At 33.7% G+C, this 23,199-nt stretch overlaps 1 protein-coding gene across 2 annotated transcripts; it reads right to left on the bottom strand.

Annotated features, from left to right (window-relative positions):
* Window positions 1-2,287: 2,287 nt before the first annotated feature.
* On the bottom strand, window positions 2,288-21,592 carry ETAA1 (ETAA1 activator of ATR kinase). 2 transcript variants are annotated; one of them, XM_079111118.1, is made up of 6 exons: window positions 21,219-21,592; window positions 19,944-20,072; window positions 19,619-19,695; window positions 15,904-16,016; window positions 13,648-15,671; window positions 2,288-9,821 (listed from the first exon to the last, which is right to left on the bottom strand). In XM_079111118.1, exons 1-6 carry the CDS (start codon window positions 21,439-21,441, stop codon window positions 9,703-9,705), a joined length of 2,685 nt encoding a protein of 894 aa, XP_078967244.1. In that variant the 5' UTR covers window positions 21,442-21,592; the 3' UTR covers window positions 2,288-9,702. The 2 variants fall into 2 exon arrangements, with proteins under 2 accessions (XP_078967244.1, XP_078967245.1); XM_079111119.1 differs by lacking the exon at window positions 21,219-21,592 and having other exon boundaries at window positions 19,949-20,008.
* Between the last annotated feature and the right edge of the window lie 1,607 nt (window positions 21,593-23,199).

Raw genomic sequence — 23,199 nt, 5'->3', positions numbered from 1 at the left:
GGTGCGATCATTTAATGCCTGCATTTGCTCTTTCATCTCCTCCTTCAATGCCTGCATTTGCTCTTTCATCTCCTTGTTTGTTTCCCTGATTGTTTTAATTATGTACATTCTGAACTCCCTTTCTGACATTTCTTCTGCTGTGCTGTCATTGGGTTTTATTGATATAGTATCTAGGTTTGTTTGGGACATTTTATTCCCTTGTTTTCTTATATTGGTCAGATGTCAGTGGGACTCTGAGATATTGCAGATTTCCTCTATTGGCTTATAGTGTCCCTGTAGATTTCCAGTATATCGCCTCCCAGCCTTTAGTAGCCTGAAGTCTTGGAGGAACTTGATAATGCAGTGCTTCCGAAGAAAGCTGCCCCTAGCCCGCTACTGGTTCCAGGGCTTGGAGCTGGCTCTGTGCGGAAAGGCTCTCACTGGGCAGTCTGCTCCGAGAAGCTGGCCGAGAACCTGGCCGTGAAAGGAGCCTGCCACCGGAGGGAGCAGGGCTGCTTGGGGAAGTCCCTGGCTGCCCTGTCCTGGTCCTTGAAGGTGCCTGTGGGCCAGAGCTTGCCGCTGGCTCCGTGACTTGAAGCTGGTTTTGTGCAGAAAGGCTCTCACTGGGGGCCCTGCTCCGAGAAGCTGGAGAAGCTGGCCGTGTGGGAGGAGCCCACCGCCAGAGTGTGCAGGGCTACCTGGGGAAGACTCTACCTGCCCTGCCCTGCTCTGATAATCCACCCCTATCCGGGCCTGCTCCCCATGCTGAGCTTCACCCGGTGGCGGAGACTCACCCTGTGGCTCTGTTTTAGTCTGAGTCTCTCAATGTCTCCCCTTCTTGAATCCTGGGTTCTGGAGCGACTGGAGATGCAGTCACCCTCTAGACCGCCATCTTGGATCGCCCCATCCAGAACCAAATTATTGATGAAATAATTTTATTTATTGCATATTCCAAATACTTCTCAATATCTACTTAGTAGATGACAATTCAAGAGTCTTTGGGGGTATGAGGGATTGAACACAGGGCCACTCAACCACTGAACCACATCTCCAGCCCTATTTTGTAGTTTTTATTTAGAGACAGGGTCTCACTGAGTTGCTTAGCACCTTCCTTTTGCTGAGGTAGGCTTTGAACAACTTCTGCCTCAGCCTCCTGAGCCACTGGGATTACAGGCATGCAACATCGTGCCTGGCTCAAGAATATCTTTGATTATAATCTTTTCTAAAAACGTGCAATATTTACATTAAGGAGAATTTCAAACCTACTTACATGGTGATCTAGTACAAAATCAAGTAGAAGACTGAAAATTTTTAATTCCAATGCTAGTTCACTGATGAACTATTTATAAAGGGCATACTCTTTGAAAGCTTCATATTAACTGTTATAAATCCCTAGCAGGTTGAAGACAATGAGAGAAGGAACAAATGCTTCATATACCATCTATCAGCACGTTTTATCCAAATATGAACTACGGTATCAAGTAAGGAAAAATATTCTTTGTTTCTTCCATTATGTGACAGAATAACTGTTCAGAATAAGCTGCAACTGGACATAACTCTCCTCAGAAAGGAAAGTTTGGATGGATGTTATATAGCAATAGACCCTGGGGCTATATTCATAAAGTCTGAACAAGCATAAAAGTTTCTCACATTTGAAGACAATAACAAACAAAAATAAAAATCCTATTCCATTACTATTATCAATCAATATAAGAGTATAGAAAATAAGTCTGCAGTTTTTCTTTTAATTTGGAGGAATATTCCCATAGCTTATTTCCTGTCTTTTCCTCACTTCTTTAATATGCTTTTCCATTGTCAGATATTCATCAATATTTAGGAACAGTATCAACTATTTCCATACTCAGAAATGAAAAAACGTATAATTGGCCTAATACATTAAAAATAACAAGGAATCAAAAAAAATCATACAAGGGGGAGAAGTTCCCTTCTATTGTATTAGATAATTATAAAACTTTTCTTTGTTAATATACTGAAATCCAGTGGTTAATTTTCAAGTTAAAACCCTGTTTTCTTGTAATTAAACAATATTTGTCAGTTATGGTTAACAAACTTTTGCCTTTTTGAACATGATGCTTTATTCATTTTATATAATGTTGGATATGATTTGCTAAATTTTCATTTAGCAAATTTTGCACTTAATGAAGAATATTTTCTGAAGTTTTAATCCCTTTTTAGATTTGCATATCAATGTAATGCTCACTTCAGAATTAAAAAAAAAAAAAAAAAAACAAAAAACCTATCTTCTCCACCTCTGGAGATTATGTAGAATTGAAAACATTTTGCCCAATATGTTTGGTAAAATACACTAGGAAAGCTTAAAATATCTTTACATGAAGGTGTTTTAAGACATCAGTTTAAGCAACATTGGTTTGTTAGCTATTTCTCTTGAGTGAATGTTGGTAATTTGTGACTTTGAAGAAACTTTCCATTTCATCTACATTGTTGAATTTGTTGGTGAATATTATTCATAATTTTACCTTATCATCCTTTCTTTGCAATCTATGGTGATGTTATTTCTCTTATTCTTGACATTGAAAATTTGTAGGCTTTTAATGTCTCATTACTGACTTTGAATGATTTTCATGACTTTTACTTGAAATCACTGATTCCTGCTTTCCCTCCCCTTTTTGGTGTTTAATCAAATCAGCTTTGGACTTTATTTCTTCTACTTTCTTTGATTTTTCCCTTTTTCTAGTTTCTTAGAGCTGAGATCAACTAGAAGACTTATTTTTCAATGTGTACTCCCCTAACTACTTGTTTAGCTGCAACACCTCAACTCGTGTTGTTTCCATTTTCATTCATTTTAAAATTGCTTAATTTTTTTGTTCATAGTGATCTAGAGATATCATTTGAGAATTTTCTAGGGATCCTTCTTATTGATTTCTAATTTAATTCCATTGAAATCACAAAACGTTTTTAATGACTTTTCTAAATTGAGATTTATTTTATTGTCCAAAGTATGGTCTATTTTGACAAATGTTGTATATGTGTATTCTGTTGTTGGGTGTGGAGTGTTCTGTCATATCATGTTGTACTATAGTATTGTTTATTTTACCTTTGCTGATTTCCTACCTATTTTTCAGATTACAATTAGGGACTTGTCCATTTCTCTTTTCAGTTACCAATGTCCATTTCATGTGTATTGAAGCTGTCATAAAAAAGGTGCATAAAAATTTGATTCACTACTTTATCATTGTGACATCACTTTCATCTCAAAAATCTTGGTATAAAATTTAGTTTGTATAAAATTAATAAAGCCAGTCAATATTTCTTTTGGCTAGTGTCAGCATGAGTCTTTACCATCTTTTAAGTTTAACCTACTTTGTGCTTATAAAGTGTATTTGTAGACTGCATACAGTCATGCAACATATAGTCAGTAAGGGACTACACACAATGATTTGATGGTTGTCCTGTAAGATTTTATCACCTAATGACATCATAGCCATCTTATTCTGTGCACGTACTCTATGACATTCACACAATTATTATATCACTTGAGGCATCCAGAGAACATATCCTCATCAATAAGCAGAGTGTGACTATAATTGGGTCTTTAAAAAAATCCTATTTTTGAATTTTATTTGAAATGTTTAGACTATTTACCTTATATGTAATTGATAGGGTAAATTCTATCATATTACTATGGGTTTTTCTGCTTGTTCCTTTTTTTCTTCCTCCTCCCCTTTTCCTCTTCTTCTAGAACTGTTTCTATTTTTCCATACTAGATTACTAGTTATAACTGTATTTTGTTATTTTAGTAATTGCTTTAGGGTTTCCAATATGCATTATCAATTTATCATTCTATGCAGTCTATTTTCATAGACTTATATTGTACTATTTCAAGCAAAGTATAAAAAGGTTACCATGTATAGACAGCTCATGCTTTGCATGGGAATGCAGGACCATAGAAATGATCATGAAAGCTGAAACTACATAAAGTAACCCTAATATATATGAGAAAATTTACAGTTGTTCTGACTTTTTAAAAAATGTTTTTCAAAAAAAAGCTCTGTCAGTAGTGAATGTATAATTTTTTTAAAAACCAGGAAAATAGTATATAAAACATCAGAAATGATGAGAATAATCCTTTTTGAAAAAAATTAATTTGGACAGGACTTGCCTTTCTTTGTCTCATAACTTACAATAAAGCAGCATCTCTTCTCTCACTTGGATTATGTAAATGGAAATGAAAAGGGATTGGGGCATGAAAGATGGTGGAATAAGACAGACATCATTACCCTATGTACATGTATGATTACACGAAAGGTATGAATCTACATCGTGCACAACCATAGAAACAAAATGATGTGACACATTTGTGTACAATGAATCAAAATGCAGTCTGTAAATAAAAAATAAAAAGAAGCATCTCTTTATGCCACTGAGTTGTACTCCTTTCCAAGTTTGGATCATCTTCCAACATTTTAAACTTTGTACTTTTAATAACATTAAATTGAGGAGACTTTCTCCAAAGTGAAGTTCTTTTTGCCAGTGTCATCTCCTCTGGGACATCTTCATTCTTTTTATCACAACCACTTTTCCCATTCATGTTTGCCCTTGTTAAGTGTCTCTGTTCAGTCCTTTCAAACGTGCTAGCATTCTCAACAAGTTATTTCTTCTCCAACTCCACTTATAGTGGACTTTGTTTTCACTTCCAATGTGAGTACATTTTTTTGTTGCACTTTCTTCACTGTTTATTTCAATTATCTATTTTCCTAACATGTCAAAAATGAGTGTCTTACAGGAAATAAACAAAAGTACACACATTTTGCATTCAGTGTATGGACTGAACTATATATAGGCAGTAACTAATCACTGGCAGATTTTGAAAGAAGTGACATAATTGGTCACTCATCATGATTCATTTATCGTGTTGTGACCTGTGGACTGAGCAAGCTGAAAAGGTGGCATTTTATATAATTATTTGGTTAACATACTTTGTCTGATGGTTAATCTGTGTTGTTAATTTAACTAGACTTATGCCTAGAAAATTGGTAAAGCACACTTCTGGATGTCTATGAGGGTCTTTGCATAGATGACTTGGCATGTGGGTCAGCAAATGAGAAGGTCTATCCTTGGATGGAACAGAAGGCTTGCCCCCTGGTGAAAGTGCAATTCTTGAGCAGGTGTTTTCGGTGCTGCCATCACCTGCTGATATCAGACTTCAGCTTCTTCAGTCTTTGAACTGGACTCACCCAGTGACTCTCCAGGGAGCTGTTAGGCCTTCAGCCTAGGACAGTGGCTGCATCCTTGATCTCTCTTGTGAGGCTTCTTACTTCTTGGACTATTGGTTTCTCTGACTCTTTAATTTGCAGACAGCCACTGTGGGACTATCCAGGCTCTAATCATATAAGTCAATCTAATAAAAATCCTTTTATAATTATATGTATATTCCATTGGTTCCAGTCCTCTAGAGAACCCTAATGCACTGTATAAACAGGAATTTTGAAGTGTTGTTGGGGACCATGTTCTTATTTCCAGTGCTAATCATTCATTTATATAGACCCATTACTTCCCTAATTGTTTGATATTTAGTGTCCTGAAATCCACTTTCTCACATAGTACCCCCCTGCCCCCAGCCCCATTTGGTTGGTTCACCAAGAAGGGTATGTGTGGTTTCTGTTATTCCATTTAGAACTAACTTAAGAAACTGACATGTTTCAAAGAATATCCACAATTACCTGAAAAGACTATTACAATACTTCTTCCTTTCCCAACTACAGTACATATCTGTGTGAGACTGAACTTTCTTCTAATATTTAATTGTAACAACATACTAAAATGAATTAAATGCACAAACTTGAGAATCTAGCTATCTTTTGTAAAGTCAAATATGAAAAGATTTGCCAAAAATATAAACAATGCTATTTTTCTTACTCATTTGTTTTAGAAAACATATTTTTTGTAAGGATGTCCATTAACATGATAATTCAGACTTCTAAATGTACCAATAAATATTTCTAATATGGTAAATATGAATACAAAGAACCCACATAGCCAAAAACATTCTGAAGTGATATCACTACTTTATACAGTGTGCAACTAACCAGAAACGATAATTTTACTACCCAGATTGGAGTTTCACTAGCAGCTTGAAATATGCCTTATCTTACACTAGGATATTAAGTTTTCCTTAGTTGATTAAAACTGGAACACACAGAGCTAATACTAAAACAATGAAATAAAATGAAGACATTTAAAAACAGCTATATATTTTATGTATTTCCTTATTTTCTTTAATAGTTGGATGAAAAAAAAAAAGGCAACCGTACATTCATATAATCAACCTTTACCCATCCAAACACATAAAACTCAGTAGTTATTGGAAATAGAAATTGGGATTGGAAAGAAATTGTCCTGAGCTATAAAATTAAAATACCTATAGGATACTCATTTCTGGCACAAATGCCTGAAATGCTTTAATTATTTCCTGTTCAAATAGTTTCCATAGATCATTAGTTCTTATGAATTGTTTCCACAGATGACAGTATATTAAATAGCTAAGATCACAATTTTTTTTCCCCTCTCATACTTATGCTAACCCTACATAACATTTCTTGACCCGGTGACTCCGGAAGCTCCCTTTGAACTACTGCAGTCCCCGGTAATTGAGGGCTTTAGCTTCAATGTCTACAGCCAGTTAAAGTTTAAGGAAAAGTTCCTTTCTAAGACCCATGAACACCCAATGGTACCAACATGCTGCTTGTGCATGGAGGCTGCCTTCACCTATGGCCTCTCTTGCTCCCACCCAGACCAGAGCCAGAATCTCAGCCCATGATGTACACCAAAATCAGTGCCCAGGGCTTCACCATTCTGCAGGGTCTGGCTGTATTCACTGTGAAGTCTCAGCTATGAGCCTTCAATCAGGTTCTGAAAGAGCCCCAGAGATCATTCTAAAACCCAGGGGCACCCATTAGCTCTGCCACAAGACTCATTCCCTACCCTCCTCTGACAAGTTTTTGAGGAAGTGGCTAATCACACAATTGCCTTATTTTTTTTTTTTTTTCAAAAATAGCAAATTTGGTTCTGTTTGAGTGTTGCATGCTTCTATTTGTGCCTCATTTCTACTCCTGACTTATAACTCTAATTCACCTGTTCAAAAAAAAAAAAAAAAAAATCACAGTACTGGGGTTCAAACTTCGGCTCTACCTTCTAATTGTGTGATTTTGGGAAAGTCATTTAATCTGTTTAATTTCCCTATTTTTAAAATAGGGGTAAAATTGTTACTTTATTAATGACTTGTCAGAGACACAAAATAATACAGTTAAAGTGCTTAAAATCATTCCTGGTAAACAAAACATTGAGCAATTATGATTTACTAGTCAATAATCTTTAAAGACACACACCTGAAATCAATCCCTATATTATTCATTTATGAGGTATAAGAGAAGGCACAAGGATAAGTTTGGTGTTTTGTTTTTAAATTGCACAAGTGATTATGAACACAACAGCATAAAAACCATGGTTCGAATTCTACATAAATTATCATTTACACCAATCAGTGTTAAACTAAATTTAATTTGTTCCTAGAATCATTTTCCAACCCTAAAGATCAGGGAATGAGTCAACCTGATTTAGATGGGACAAGAAAGATCTCTGCAACCTGAGTCTAAATAAATTCATTCAAAATTTCATGAGTAACCACTAAATATTAGTATCAAGTAGTTAAAGATGAATAAGGTATCTCTCTTCTTGTTAAAGAGTAGTTATAATAGGGTAGTGCACACTGATATAAGGCAGTGTTTTACACAGTGTGGTTCATGTCTACATACCACTGACTGTGTCTGTGTGTTTTTGGATCAGGGTTATATTTAGAATGGGAAAAGAATAATAAGAGGTTCCACTCTGCAATGAAGGAACAGCAACAGAGCTTGAACTAGAATAAAGCTGCCAGCCTACCAGTTGCTCCTTCACCTTATGGAGACACATTCCCTAGAGACTAAAAAGAACCAAGCCAGACAAACTAGGCAGTCCTTTGCTCATTCATGGCCTACTCAACACTTAGTGTTTCCAACAATGGCTAAAAGAAGAAAAGCCAAGATAGGAAAGCAGAAAAGTTTGAACAGCAAAGGTAAACCTAGAAACCCTACCATGCTCAGGTTCAGATGTGCTGGGCCAATACACCCCCACCCCCATCTAAAATGTTAAAAAGTTTCCTTTTAAAGAGAAAGAGAGTCACACAGAAATTCCAGTGAATGTGGTCAGGTATGAGTTTCAAAGAAACAGACTTATTAGGTTGAGTCCTGCAGCAAGCAGGAAGAATTGATGCAAAAATAGAGATAATCAAAATACAGTCATCACAGTGAAGCCAATTTGGAAAAGATTCCCTTCATTTTCTTACATAGAAACTTACCAGAATTTAGGTTCTTTTTTACATATATTTTCTTAGACAAATAATATAGGTTACTTAAAATCTGTTACTCCACCTCATATGTAAAAATATCATTTATAAAATGATACACACACCTGAAGTGCAATAAATACCACACCATCATAGGTCTAAGACACCTGAAATGGTGAATACCATATCATGATAGGTGTTTCATATCTATAACTTTCCTTAGGTCTCCTACAGCCATTATGACAAAATGAAGTTTCCTCATTGCCTTATACACTCTAGATAGACTTATATTACTGGCTCAGCAAATTCCAAATGAGCAAAACAGAAGGAAGAAAGGAAGAAGAAAATGAAAGAAACAATTAGCAAAATTAATAAAATTAATTAATTGACAAGAAAATTGCAGTTACAGGAAAACTAAAAAGAGAAAGACTTTAATTCTTATATCCTGGAAAGAGTAATTAATTCTTTAAAATAAGGAACAATACGCATTGTATTAAATAGTCCTTAATGTGCTTTTAATTATGTTTTTTGTACTATAAAATAATTAATGCTCCCTCAAGTTGTTTTATGCACTAGTACTTTGAAGCAAATGGCAAAATTGTCGAGGTGTCCAAAATAATCATTCTAACACAAGAACAATTTTAACTTGCCCCTGATTTTGAAAATAACTACTGATTTTTCTCACCTATAAAATAAAGCTGAATTGGACAATGTCTGAAGTTTCTGCCAGTTCTAAATGTTAATGATACTATTTTACTTATAGAGCTAATATACTCCTTCCCTTTTTCTAAGCTAGACTTTCCCTAATGGTGGAAAGTTTCCAAATTGTATCACATTGTTGAAATATTAAAATTCAAGCCTACTTCTAAGTATGAATTGAAAATAATAATTTCCCTAAAAATAAACCAAAGTTGTTTATTTTCAAACCAAGCACGTTCCTAGGAAAATGAAAATATTAATTAAAATTCAGAGATGTATAAAAACCTTGAGCAATAGTTACTGAAAACTACCAAAATAGACTACTTAACTTAGTAAACTGAAGCTCTGTATTAGAAGACATATTTTTGTATATTACATATTTTTGATGACTATCTGAAAATCATAATATTTAAAAATATAACTACAATTTCCTTTGTATAATCTTAGTATATAATTGCTAACTTTCCAAAACTTTCATATAGATCCTCAAGGAAAGGTTTCATTTACCATTGCAAACACTGATTTATTAAATAATAAAGTAGAAGTCCACGCTTTATAAGTCAGAATTAAATTTCTCACAGAGAAATTAAGAAAAAATATTTTCTATCATAGATAGTTATTAATAACCTATAAGTCTTCAAACCAGTATTTCATTAAAGAAATTAAGTGGGAGTTGAATTTACAGATGATGCCTGTGCTTTGGCCATTCTTCGAACCAGGGCTTCTTGTCTTTTTCTCTGAATTTCTTCAGGAGAGTACTTCCTATTTTTCTCATCTTCCTCTAAAAATTAAACAAAATATGTCTTAATTTTGTAACTTATAAAGTCATCTTGAACATGTGCTTTAAGTTTTGCTTTTTTATTATCCCGATTTACTATAGCTATTAAATGATACTAAACTAATAAATATAAAATTCCAAGTATATACATATAGATACAGTGCTCTATGTGAAAAGAAAAATCAAGCACTGATGGATTTGTTGCTATTTGAGGCATTTTTCTTCAGTGTGACAAAATTCAATTTGATTGAAAACTTTTTTTTGAATACCCAACAAATAATTCTTAGGGATGATATCTAATTTATAAATGTACGTATCTTAAATACTTATAAATGTATATATCTTAAGGATTTTAAACATTATATAAACTTAAATAGAAAAGTAGTAAAAATATGATGAATTAAATTAGATATCGTATCTCAAATAATGTATTTTACTATTAAGATAAGCTATATTTATATACTGACATTTAAAGGAGGTATTTCACAAAATATACCTTCCTTTCCTGGTATAATGTGAATTGGGAGAAGATATTTAGGGTAAGAAATATTTATACCCCAAGATAATTCTGATGTCTTTTATTTCCCAAGCCAGTTATCTAACAGACTGAACCATATTTCTAAAAAAATACTTAAAAATACTTTATGATTAGATTGACTAATTAGCTAATATTTTAGTCTCACAGCTATGAAACCAACAGTTCAGAATATACACTCATAGAGTTTACTTTCAACTGAGTATAATGATGGAAGGAAAACAAGTTAATAATACACAAAGGCTGAAAAGAATATAACTTCCTGAAATCAGGACTTCTTTTAACTCAATGTATATTAAAAATCTAGTTGCAAAGTGAAACAGTTGCAAAGTACTAAGTAAAAGTGGCTCTTCTTAAATTTGATTTTAAAATACAGGGGTCAGAAAATTTTGTTTCACTATAGGGTTAGGAAGCAAATATGTTAATTTTTGAGAACCATATGATCTCTTTATTACAATGCACAAAATATCCTGCATTGTACCATGAAAATACTCAGACAATGTGTAAACAAATGATGTGCTGTTTTCAAATAAAACTTTGTTTATGCAAGAAGAAATCTGAACTTCAATTTACAAATATAATTAAATACTAGTCTTCTTTTGATTTTTTTCCCCCAACCATTTAAAATGTAAAAACCATTTTTAATGTGCTTGCTATATAAATATTGGCTGCAGGCTATATTTGGACAAGCCATAGTTTACCAAATCTGGTCTCAAATCCATGAACTAAATGGGTTTTGCTTCAAAGACATTCCTTGGAGAGCAGCTTACTACACACCAAAGTAGAAGGAAGTAGAAACAACAGAAAACATTAGTAAGGTCAATACTAATCAAGAGATTAAAGACTATGGATAAGCTTACAAGAAGAATAGGTAAGGTAAGATAACTGGTAGATTACCCATCCATAAAAAAATGCAGATAGGATGGTAGGTAGGTATTTTGGAAAATTCAAATATTTGTTTTTAAAATTATAACTGTATGTAAGTAAATGTATATTTCTGAAGCATGGTTGTACCTACTGGTAGTTTGGGCTATAATAGGGAGAAATACTCATTGTCAGTGTTGATAAGTCTATAAATTGATGCAATTATTTTGGAGAAAAAATTGGAGATCCATCAAAATTCAAATTCTTATTTAATATTAGCAGACATAATCAAATAAGCAAGCAGAAATTTAAGTATATTCACTATAGTATTGTTTCACTATAGTATTGTTTCACTATTGTTTATAATTACAATAAACTACAACCAACCGAAATTTCCATCTGTAGACAAACAGTTATCATAGTATATCCATAAAACACATCACGTGTTCACGTAAGCAAATCTGCATGTACTAATAGAAGATGGATATAATATATTAAATAAAAGCAAAAGCAAGTTGTCAAATAGTGGGTATATAATTCTGTCTATTTAAATGTGTGCACATGTATACACATAACACCTTCTTTCCACTGTTTTCTTTTTTCCTTTTTGAAGCAACTAGCAGATTACTATTATAAGCTAATACAAAAGAGGGGGCGTGACTTAAATAGAAAAGTTGTAGCAGTAATGCCAACAAAAACATTATTCAGAATCTAAATGACATAAAAATGATCTAATGTTAAAAGAAACTAAAAACTCACTCATAAGCACTGATCAACATAAAATTATGAGTCCTGAAGTTAGTTTCAAGTGAGGGAGAGTGATTGAGAAAATCTATAATTACAAATCAGCATAATAAGTGCTATAAAAGAAGTTAGCATTCCAGACAAAGTAAATCTAAATCATTCTGGGTAGGTAGAAACACACTGCAAATTAAAGGATAAATGGAAACTGGACAGGTAGATTTCATGTATGTATGGAGGATGCTGTTTTTGGTGAAGAAAGCAGATTATGTAAAAACATGAAGCTAGGAAAGAGTACTGGGCATTAAGAACCATAAATAGATAATGCTGGATGTATTCCCTTATAGAAAATATAATAGTATCAGTAAATAACAAGCTTTTTATATTATACTGCATGATGTTCATCCAGATAGTGATTAGGCATGTGCTAAGTGCCAGATGCTGTGGTAGGTCTAAGTGTTATAGAAACTAAATATTTAATTCCAACTGCTGATGAAAAGAATAAAAGTATTAAGAAACAGTAGAATACAAGAAAAGACCCAGTTATAGACTCTTCAAGGAAGTGCTCTGCAAGAAATTAAAACATGTTGAAACAATGAAAGAGTGAGATGGTGGGGGTCAAATGTTGGAAAGGAGTTGTTATGTCAAAGGAATAGCATAGTCTAAGTTCTTGGCCCAGGAAAGAACTTATTCTGTTCGAGAAAATGAAGAGTTGGTATAGCTGAACCTTAATAAATAGGCAGGTTAAGGAGACATAATTCAGAACCCTTTAGATCTCAGTGCAAAGTTAAGACTTTATTTGAAATACGATGTGTAGCCATCGACAATTCATTTTATACATAGAAATGTCGTGTTTGCCTATCTGGTTTTAAAGACTATTCTGCTATTTGGAGACTAGAATTGAAAGGGAAAATCTAAAAAAACTGTAGTCATCTAGTCAAAAAATGTATTGGAGAAAATTGGTAATGACAGAGAGTGAGAAAGATGGGTCATTTGTAGATATAATTTTTTCCCCCTTTATTTATTTTATGTTTATGTGGTGCTAAGGGTTAAACCCAGTGCCTCACATGTGCAAGGCATGTGCTCCACCATTGAGCCACAGCCCTAGCCCCTGTAGATACAATTTTTAAGGTATGACCAAAGGAACTTTTTGACAGAATGAAGAGGTGGGAAAAAGAGGAAATGAAGAATTGAAAATGACAGGATATATCTTATTTGTAAGTTAATCACCATTTTAATCATCAAAACTAGCACTGAAGTCTACATTAGATATTATACTAGCAAAGGTGTTTAAGTAGAAAGCTCCAAAATGTCAACTATTAATCACTGTTCTGCTAAAAGTAGGAGAAGTTCTAAAACAATGAATACTTAGTAAATAGCTTACTAAATAATACAACATTAAACCTAACACTTTATACCTATACATTCGAAAGTATGATTTTCTAAGAAATAATTCATAAACTGTTCAACAGGGTACCTACTATATGCTGATCATGATAAGTGCTGAGAAAGAATCCAATGTAATCTTCTGAAAAGTAAACCACCTATATTTCATGTATTTAGCAAAATTAATTTTAAGAATCACTTTAAGAATTCTAGTTAAAAACCATAATTTTACCTCATATACAACCTACAAAACAATAAATAACTAGTTTTGCTGTTTTTAAAAGGAAACTATTTCATACATACCTTTTGAAGATTGTTTCAAAGATTCAGAAATTTTTACCAAAGACTTTTGCTGATCAGCTTCCTCAAGTAATGAGTTGACAGTTTTCTTTTTCTCAAAACCCTGTATAATTTTGGAGACGGTCAAACTTCTTTCTACACAATTTTGATTAAGCTGAGAAAGAATCTGAGGATTTTTTGTCTTTGTAAAAGTATACTTGGAAAATCTAACTGCTTTGTTAAGCTCACTTTGTGCTTCATCTGTTTGGGCCCTATGGGAAGGTTGCCGAGTATTCAGTTTCTTATTAGTAGCAATTACTGTGCTCATTTGATTTGAACTCACATTCAGACTTGAACTTCCTATAAAAACTGATCTGGAACTGTGTGCTCGTATTGGAACATCACTGTTATTCACATGCAGATTATTCATCTGACAATTTGAGTTCTTAGAGAACACAGTCAAGTTTGTTGTAGTACCCAAAAAATCTGGAGAATTTCTACTCATTTCCCTTTTCTCCATCTTCACTGATTTATTTATTTGTGTTCTATCTGTCAAGGAAGATGCCTGTACCGTAATGCTGCCCAGATTCAAATGATTTGATTGTGCCAACTGACTTCCTTGTTTAGATATAGTAGACATATTTTTGGCTCCATGTTTGGAACTATTATTGATCTCAAGGATACTTTCTGATGTTTTGCTGTCCTTTAAAATGTCCTGTTGCTGAGTTAGTCTTTCAATGTCATCACATGCTTGATATAACAAATCATCATCTACATCATCTGCTTCCCAAGAAGTCTCTAATTGATGACATGCTTTAATAATTTCATTGGCAAGCGATGGATCATTCCAATCATCAAAAAAAGAACCTAACTTTGATGCACTAGTCTGATCTGTTTTATTAACAATTGTTTCACGGTCCAAAGTTGAAGTGTCAAAAGGATCAATATTAACAGGTGCTTTGAAAGACTGATCAAAAATGAGCTTATTTTTTTGTTCACTAGAAAGTTTTGTGTTCAAAGCAGACTTCTTTTCAGAAGTATTTACATTAGAAGTAAAGTTCATAGGGATATCTTCTTTTACTTTTGTCAGAGTAGATGCAACTGTACAATCTTGAGTTTTGTCTTGAATAACAATTTTACTGAATGATTTCCCAAATTTCATTTTATTTCCAGTGGATGATAACTGGCTTGACTTATCATTTGGATTTGACAAAAATCTGTATTTTCCAGTATCTATTGGTTCTCTGTTATGTTTTTTTGCAGGAAGATCTCGTAATATTTTTGAATCTCCTAACTTGGCATCTAGACTTTTATTTGTTCTTGATATACTTTCATCATTTTTACTAATAAAGGTATAAATTCCCTTATGATCAGTAATCTGGGCAGTTCTAGAGGGGAGAAGTTCAAGCATTTCAACATTTTGCATAACAAAAGGTTCATTACTTAGCACTCTTTCCCAATCATCCTCAAAATCACTGGTAGTAAATGTACCAATGTGCTTACTAGAAGCTTCTGGCTCTTTATTATAGGGAGTCACACATGATTTTGTCATTATGGGAGGATCTACTCGTGGATAAAGTAAATCTGGGATTTTACTTGGCAGTTCTTCAGTGACCACAGTACCATTAGTAATGATTTTCTCCTCTTTCAAAGCATTTTTGCTAGTATTCAGAGAAGCGTCTGACAGATCTTGGCTTAACCGTCCACTGCAGTTCTGGGTAGAACCATCAAAAATGGCATTAAAGGCTGCTTCAGCATTTTGGTCAAATGGCTTCTGACTGCTGTTTTGATCATTTGCCACAGATATCCTGGTGTTTCCTTTCATTGGTGTCTTTATTATAGCATTATCTATTTTTGGAACCATATCATGTAATGGATGCATCTGCACACAATCATTATAATTATGTAAAGCCTCTGTTTCTGAAATTGCCTGGATAAAATCATGATTCCTCTTGTTTTGCTCTTGAATCACATCTAGCTCTTCCATATTTTTATCAAATTGTTTAGCCAATTTCATAAGTTCTCTTTCTCGATTTTGTGTTTTTAACCTATCAAACAACATTAAAAATTTATATTAAGAAATATCCTAAGTAATTATAAATATTCAATTGTCATTAAGGATAACTGTTATTTAGTTAAAACTCCAAAATTATTTTAACTCCAAAATTTTATGTCAAAACTAAAGAAATTTTATTAGCGATTTTTATATGTTCACAAAAACAAAACATTAAAAATATTTTCTTCATTGAATCTTAGAAAAGCTAAAGAGTCTGAACTCACTTTGTACAGCTGATTTTTACTCTTGATTTTTCTTTTGCTACATTGGGAGTACAAGGAATAGCAGATGCACCAATCCACATGCCCAGCATGGAGTTTGTTGTTGGCTTCTCATCCTTTGGCAGAGGGAGGAAAAGAGAGGTGTGAAGGTGTGCACACTCACACACAAACAGAAAAGAGAGTGTGCATGTGCACAAGCAAGAAAGGAGAAAACAAGAAAAATGAAAACTAACTACTTTGAATTATTTTCCTAGAGCAATAAATTCTTGTGAAGTGAAAGTTACTCAACAAACCCAAGGACAATGAGAAATTGGGGAATGGCAATAACAAATTACAAGAAGTGATCCATTTATGTTCCAGAGAGTGAAAATTTTCACAAGAATTTGATATTTTTAAAATTATTTTTTAAGAAGTAAATTGTCAAATGTATATTTAATATGTGCATGTAAAAGCATATTTTGATTAAAAGAAAACCGATGATAAAGTTCAGCTTGTAAGATCCTCATTAAAAAAGATCTTTGTTATTAAAAAGCAGCAAACTGTGGTAGTATTATCACAATTAAAAATGAAGAGATACATAGGGGATTTCTTTCTATAATATCTAATTGTCCAAATCTTCCTTATCCCTGTTATTCTTTGTCTAAAGTTGGTCAATTTCTGTTGACTGAAATTGAGAACCTTAGAATTAATGTCAGAATTAAGTAAGAGATAAGAGCAAGGTCAGAATTAATGCTAAAAATGAGCTAGGGATAAGAACAAACAGTAAGTAGAGAACACAGAAAAACTTTAAGCAGGATAAAATCTAGGAAAAGTAATTTTAAATCTGAATAATTTGCTTTACATTTTAGTCATTTGGTCAAACAAAAAGAGAATGAGCTTTATATTAATTGCTAACTAAACTGATAAATCAAATTGATAGCCAGGCTTTACTATATTTTTAGGGTAACTAGAATGAACACAAGTAACCATCACACAAGTTAAAAAGAAAGTCTTATGGTTACATTATAAGGTACTCAAAGACAAGGAGCCTTCCTATGATAGCTTAGTATATATCTAGTACAGTGCTAGACACAAGAAAATGCTTATTTTATTTGTAAGTAATTTGACAGCAACCCTATAATTTGGTATTTTAAAATATTCAATGAATCAATAAGCAATTTTCTGAATAGGCACTTGAACCTACCTGACTTTAGCTTTGCAAATTAGGAAATCAATGTTACTTTTGGACTCAGTATTTCCCATTTTGTTTTCACAATCTTGAATTTAAGGAAAATAATATTCTTAATGATTTAATTGTGAACTGCTCACTTACCAATTTTAAATTCATTTAATTTTCAGGAATTAAATTATGAAAAGTGTATGTGTCACTACTCGGCCTTCCATATCAGAAGTCCTTTTTATGTTTGTGTACTATTTCTAAGTATTACACTTTAAATTTATCATTAATAATTAAATAACTTACTGATTCACAAATACAATCTAGGTGCTCTAAACACATTACTTCAGTTCATCCTAAAGAATATGCCGTGTAAAGTTGTATAAATAATAGAGAAGATATACACCATCCACTAACAGTACTGTATAAAAAGTTAATGCTGCAGAAAGCAAAATGACTAATTAAAATGAAGAGCAAATTTAAAACAAAAGTCATCTCTAAAAAACGTTAGTGGGAAATTAAATAATGATTTCAGGATAACTTACCTAAAAATAAAGAACATAAAGATTTGTCATTATGAGAACATGACAAGTTTTTAAAGAGACATTGATGTTATCAAAGATTTATATGCTTTAAAAGTGCTCAGTTGAAGAGGGTAATATTTATAAGCAACTAATTTCACTGTAGTTTTTCTTTTACACAAGTTACCACTTGTGTAATATTGCCATTTCTTTATGGTGAGCTATTATTTCCAGCCTATTTAGGTAAAGGATCCAATAATTTACTCAACTATCTTTTTATAACTATTTAGGCTGGCCAGCCCAAACACATTTTATTATGCTTCTTTCATGTGAAACCCACAATTAATGAAGATCTATTGTTAACTTATGGAGTAAGTAGTATTGTGGCACAAATGCTATTTAACTAATGAACTGTAGGTAAAATAAATTTCTATGACATGCCATATGTGGAATGTAGAACTAGTAGCAACAGAGTTGTTTTGACTGTGCTAGCTGTAATTTTGGATATTTTATAGCTGCTAAGAAAAAAATTATTTCCTGTCTTCTCTACCTAGATGATGGTGATTCCTGATAACCACATATTGGGCCAGTGCCATCTATTGTCTGTGGTCAACATACAGTAACTATTCAGGAGAAGTTAGGAACAAAAATACAATTCCTTCAGAGAAGACACAGCAAAAAGTGAATGATCTTTCGATTTTAATGTTGTTAAAGTTCAGTGTATTGGGTCCACACTTCTTAGTAATAGCAATAGGACTGATATGATAAATATTAGTTATTGGATAATTTTTGTCAAATGACTTAAACTTATATTTCTATTGCACTCAAGCAGTTTAAGAATTGAAATAAAAAAAAACTCTTGAATATGGTTCTTTTACAGTAAATAAACAATCATAATTAATATCTTACATTTATAGTGTCCTAATTTATAAATAATTTTTATCTAATTAAATTTTCATAATGATTCAATGAAGAGAGCAAGACAAGCAATAATTTTGTTTATGGCAAAAGGGAGGTTGTAGAGTTTAAATGACTTGGTTAGGGTCACATAGCATGTAAGAGGCTGAATGAGGACTAAATTTAAATCCAGTCCTCTTTCCACTTTTAAATTGTTTCTCAATGATCTTATAAGACAGGGAATATTATGAAGAGAAATTTCAATGGGGAAAAGCTATACTATAGATTGAAAGCAAATAGTATAGATTTGTAAATAATGCTATAGATTTGTACTATAGACTGTCAACGAATAACAAAAAGCGAAAATATCACAAAAGGTAAAATGTATATTGTCTTATTTTATTAGTCTAGTAACTTGAAAACTGATGCCAGATATTGTTAAACACAACATTAAAGACAAATACAAACCAAGCTCTGGTCAAAAATTACTAGTCAAAAAAAACCCAACAAAACATAAAATATATGTTTAGGAAAATATACACAGTTAGCTCTCTGTATCTGCAGATTCTACAACCAGGGATCTGACCAACTGCAGACTGAAAATGTTTGGGGAAAAAACCCTGCATTTGTACAAAATAGTAGCACAGACTTTTTTCTTGTCATTAGTCTTTAACAATACAGTGTAACAACTATATATGTGGTATTAGGTATAAGCAACCTAGAGGTGATTTAAGGAATTTAGAAGTGGCTAGAGGGTTCAGCTCGGTGGTAGAATACGCACCTAGGAAGTGTGAGAACCAAGGGCAGGAAAGGAGAAAGAAGGAAAAAGAAGTGAACGGAAGGATATACAAATGTTATATGTGATAGTACACCATTTTACATATGGGACTTTAGTATCTAAAGATTTGGTATCTATGGGAAGTTCCTAGAACCAATACCCCATGGACACTGAGGGATGACTATATTACCAATTTTATACCACGTTCCTTTTTTCAAAACATGCGTTTTAGAAATAGAAAAGAAATTATCTTTGCTGCCGTATTTGGAAAAGAATAAAGGACAAAACATTTTTCATATAAATGAAGTGGACAAGAACTAGGTGAACAAATTTTCCATTATTTCAAAATAAACTATTGATATTTACCTGAGGAGCAATACGATTAACAATGTCCGAAATCTCATCACTACCTGTTGTATAAATCTGTTTTCTTTTTCCTTTACCTAAAGAAACAAAGATATTTTATAAATTCTAAACCAAAAAACTTAATTTAAAAACCATCATTTTTAAAAAATGAATTAGTATGGCTTAGAAATATGCAGACATCACATACATATTAGAGATAAAAATCACATAAATTCTCAAAAAACACCTGCTGTTTAAAAGTTCATGATGTTACCTAAAATTTTATAGTTAAATCTTAACAATTTATCAAATATCTATCCACATAAAAATGTTAATAACAAATTACCTAACTGTTTTGTCATTGGAGAATTCTGATCCCAAAAGATATCATTCTGTCCATCTGGATCATTTGGAGAACTGAAGGTACATGATAACAAATCCATTTTCAGCACTCTCCTTGGTGTTTCATACCTTTCTATATAAAATATTATTAAATAACAATTGTTTCATGTTAAAGCATTGTTTTATTTCATAATATCAGAAATAAGTTTACTTTTAATAGTCACAATATAAAATTTTCTAATATTACTTTAACCAAAATTAAAATGGCATAAAAATTATGATTAAGACTTCATAAACTTAACACTATAAACAGCAAGAATCTTTAGGTATTCTGGTACCTCTATAAATGTATAATAGGGTATAACCTAGTTTCTCTATTCATTACGACTGGGCATGGCAGAATCTGGGGAACCACTTGTAACTTACAGATACATTTCCCAAATCAAGTGTATCCCAACAGAAATTTCAGTAAAAGTCTTTTAGCTGCTTTTCACCAGTTCTATACAAACTCCATTAATTATTAAAAGAAAAAAAAAATCGTGATCCATTTCTTGGGAAGTTTTGTCTACCATCACTCAACTTTTTATGATTTGGGTGTGTTGATTCCCGAGTTGCTTTATGGTTGTAAATTAATGACAATGCAAGATAACAAACGCTGTATTTTAAGAACATGCTCTAGAAAAAGGCTTACATATTATTTTTCTCTAACTAGAGTTATTAATGAGTCTTTCAAAGTGGAACAACCAAAAACTGGTAAGATTGGAAGGGGTCCTTCCTTTAGTACACTAAGGGATGTTACTGCCAGCAACTTCCGGTTTCTTCAAAATGATGCCAGGCATCAGCCAGGCGTGGGTGAGACAAGCCTCGGCTTTTCATACAGCCCCTTCTCTCAAGCAAGCCAGGGCAAAAAAACAAAAGTTTAAGGGGAATAATTCCCCAGGGAACACGCTGCAAGCAATAGTCTGGCGCCTCATTCTCCAATTTCGCCATTGCTGACTGCAGGGCAGCCTAGAAACTAGCAGTCCACCGGCAAACAGGTAAACCACAGCACCCATTCCGGGGTCGGGGCGGTCCAGACTGGCAGAGCCGCGCTCACACTCGGGGTCCAAAGACGTGGGGGAGCGGTGTAGGGTTACTTTTGGACCCGCCTGGGGAGAGGCCCACAGAAAGAAAGCACGCTGCCGGACTCCACCCCCATCCACCCCCGATTTTCCTGTTAATGGCTGGGCTGTGGAGCTGCAGCGCCGAAGGCGGGCCAGCAGCGCTGCCCACGTCTCACCCTCGGGGTTACTGTTAATGCCCGAAGCGACTGCTGGACGCTGCTCTTGCTGCCACGTCGGCCCGGGAGGGCCCTCCCCGGCCACGCGGAGAACCGAGCGGCGGGCCGACCTCAGCCGCCTGCTCCCTGGCTCGACCACCGAGCTGCATTCCTCGCTCGCCGCCGTTGTGCGCGGCGTGTTCTTCGGGGCAGAGCTGTCCCCATATTTTCTTCGCCGACTCATTCCTACGACCCCCTCCCCACTCCACCAGACGTTTCTTTCACATTTTGCAACGGAAGGAGCAGAGCAACGGCACTAAAATCCAGACCCCGCGCCAACGGCCGCCGCCATTTTGGCCGGTGGGGCGCGCACGAGAGGCTGCCACTGATTGGCTGCGTCTGTATGAAGGGCGGAGCCTCCAAGGTCTGGTTGCGCGCGCTTTTGCAGCTGGGACCTTTGGAGGGGAGGTCTTTCGCACTGCACTGGAAGGAAATGTAGGGGTGGTGGTCCAGCCAAAGTAGCTGAGAATAAATCAAGAGGTAGAAAGGAAATTGAATTCACTAGCAACTTTTTATTGAATTTATAACTAAAACTACGCATTGCATAGTTTCAAATTATTGTGGTTTTTAGGATTTGTTCGGAGGAACTAGTATGGAGTAGAAATGAATAATTTTTCATAGATGATATGTACATAGAAAAATGGAAGTAGAAAGTTATTAATAATTTAATCAAGTTACTGGGTACAAAGTCAATATTCAAACAAGTATGCTTCCATAGTTTAACAACAAACAAAAACTGAAATTTTAAAGAATTGTGATTTATAAAAGTACAAGAACAAATAACTAGAAATAAAGTTAACTCAAGGTTGTCACCTTTACAGAAAGAACTACAAAATATTTTTGAAAGAAATTGAAAATCTAAATAAACCAAGGGTTATATATGGGTTCTAAGACTCACTTTCGTAACAATATCAGTTTTTCCCGATAAGAAGCCTCTCCAAAGAGGGGTTTCCTTGTCCTTTTATGTCTTTCTACCTGTTTATTATTTCTTATAACTCAAGTTCTTCCCAAATTGATCTACAGATTCAGTGTATATACATTCAGAATTCCAGCAGGATTACATGTGTGTGCACATAATGTGATGTTTATTGTAAAGCTTATATGAAAATGCAAAGGACCAAAATCATCCAAAAAAACACAATCTCTTGAAGAACTATGAAGTTGGATATATACTAGGTATCAAGACTTAGATACAGTTATAGTAGTTAAGACAGTTTTATAATGGTAAAAGTATAGACAAATGAAACAGAATAGATCACCCCAAAACAAACTTCCACATAAACGAAGGCTTCATTTAAGACAAAAAATGAACCTCCTGAATAATGGGAAAAAGAGTTCTAAAAAATAATAATGCTTGGTTAATTTGACATTCACATGGAGAAGGGGGAAAAAATGACCCCTATCTCAAACCATATCCCTAAAGGAAATGCAAATTGATTACAACTCTAATTGTTATTTTGTAAATTATATGAATGTCTTCAAGACAGAAAATGAATTTTAAATAAACCAAAAGATCACAATCCTAAGGAAAATAATTACAGATTTAACTACATTAAATTGATAAGTTGAAAACTTCTTTCCATAAAAGGATGACATGGTGGAGAACAAAAGGCAAGGCACAGATTGAAAGAAGATATTTGTAAAGTGAAATTAAGGGCCCATGTATAAGCTATATAAAGAACCAATTGATTAGAAAACTGGGAGTGACACTTGAGCAGACTTGTCACAAGAGAAAAGCCTAAATATTCAACAGATTGTAGAATGTGCTCAACTCTATTTTTAATCAAGAAAATGCAGATGAAATCCATAATAGAATGGCTAAAATTTAAAAATCAGACCATCCAAGAAGGAAGACAATACTGCTGCTGAGAGTATAACTTGGTACAACCACTTTGAAAAACAGTTTTTGATTGACCAGGTACACTTCCTATAGGAAATAAAG

Source organism: Sciurus vulgaris, assembly GCF_902686455.1.
Source record: "Sciurus vulgaris genome assembly, chromosome: 14".
In the NCBI taxonomy this organism is placed as follows: domain Eukaryota; kingdom Metazoa; phylum Chordata; class Mammalia; order Rodentia; family Sciuridae; genus Sciurus; species Sciurus vulgaris.
The sequence above is the reverse complement of the archived record's forward strand: the minus strand, read 5'-3'. Positions and strand labels throughout refer to the sequence as shown.

Excerpts from the sequence above, each read along its gene's own strand:
- ETAA1 (XM_079111118.1), bottom strand. The coding sequence starts at position 21,441 with ATGAGTCGGCGAAGAAAATATGGGGACAGCTCTGCCCCGAAGAACACG. Across the intron at positions 20,073-21,218 it reads CATTAACAGTAACCCCGAGG|AAAGGTATGAAACACCAAGG; the intron begins GTGAGACGTGGG and ends TATTTTATATAG. Across the intron at positions 15,672-15,903 it reads GTAAAAATCAGCTGTACAAA|GTTAAAAACACAAAATCGAG; the intron begins GTGAGTTCAGAC and ends GTTGTTTGATAG.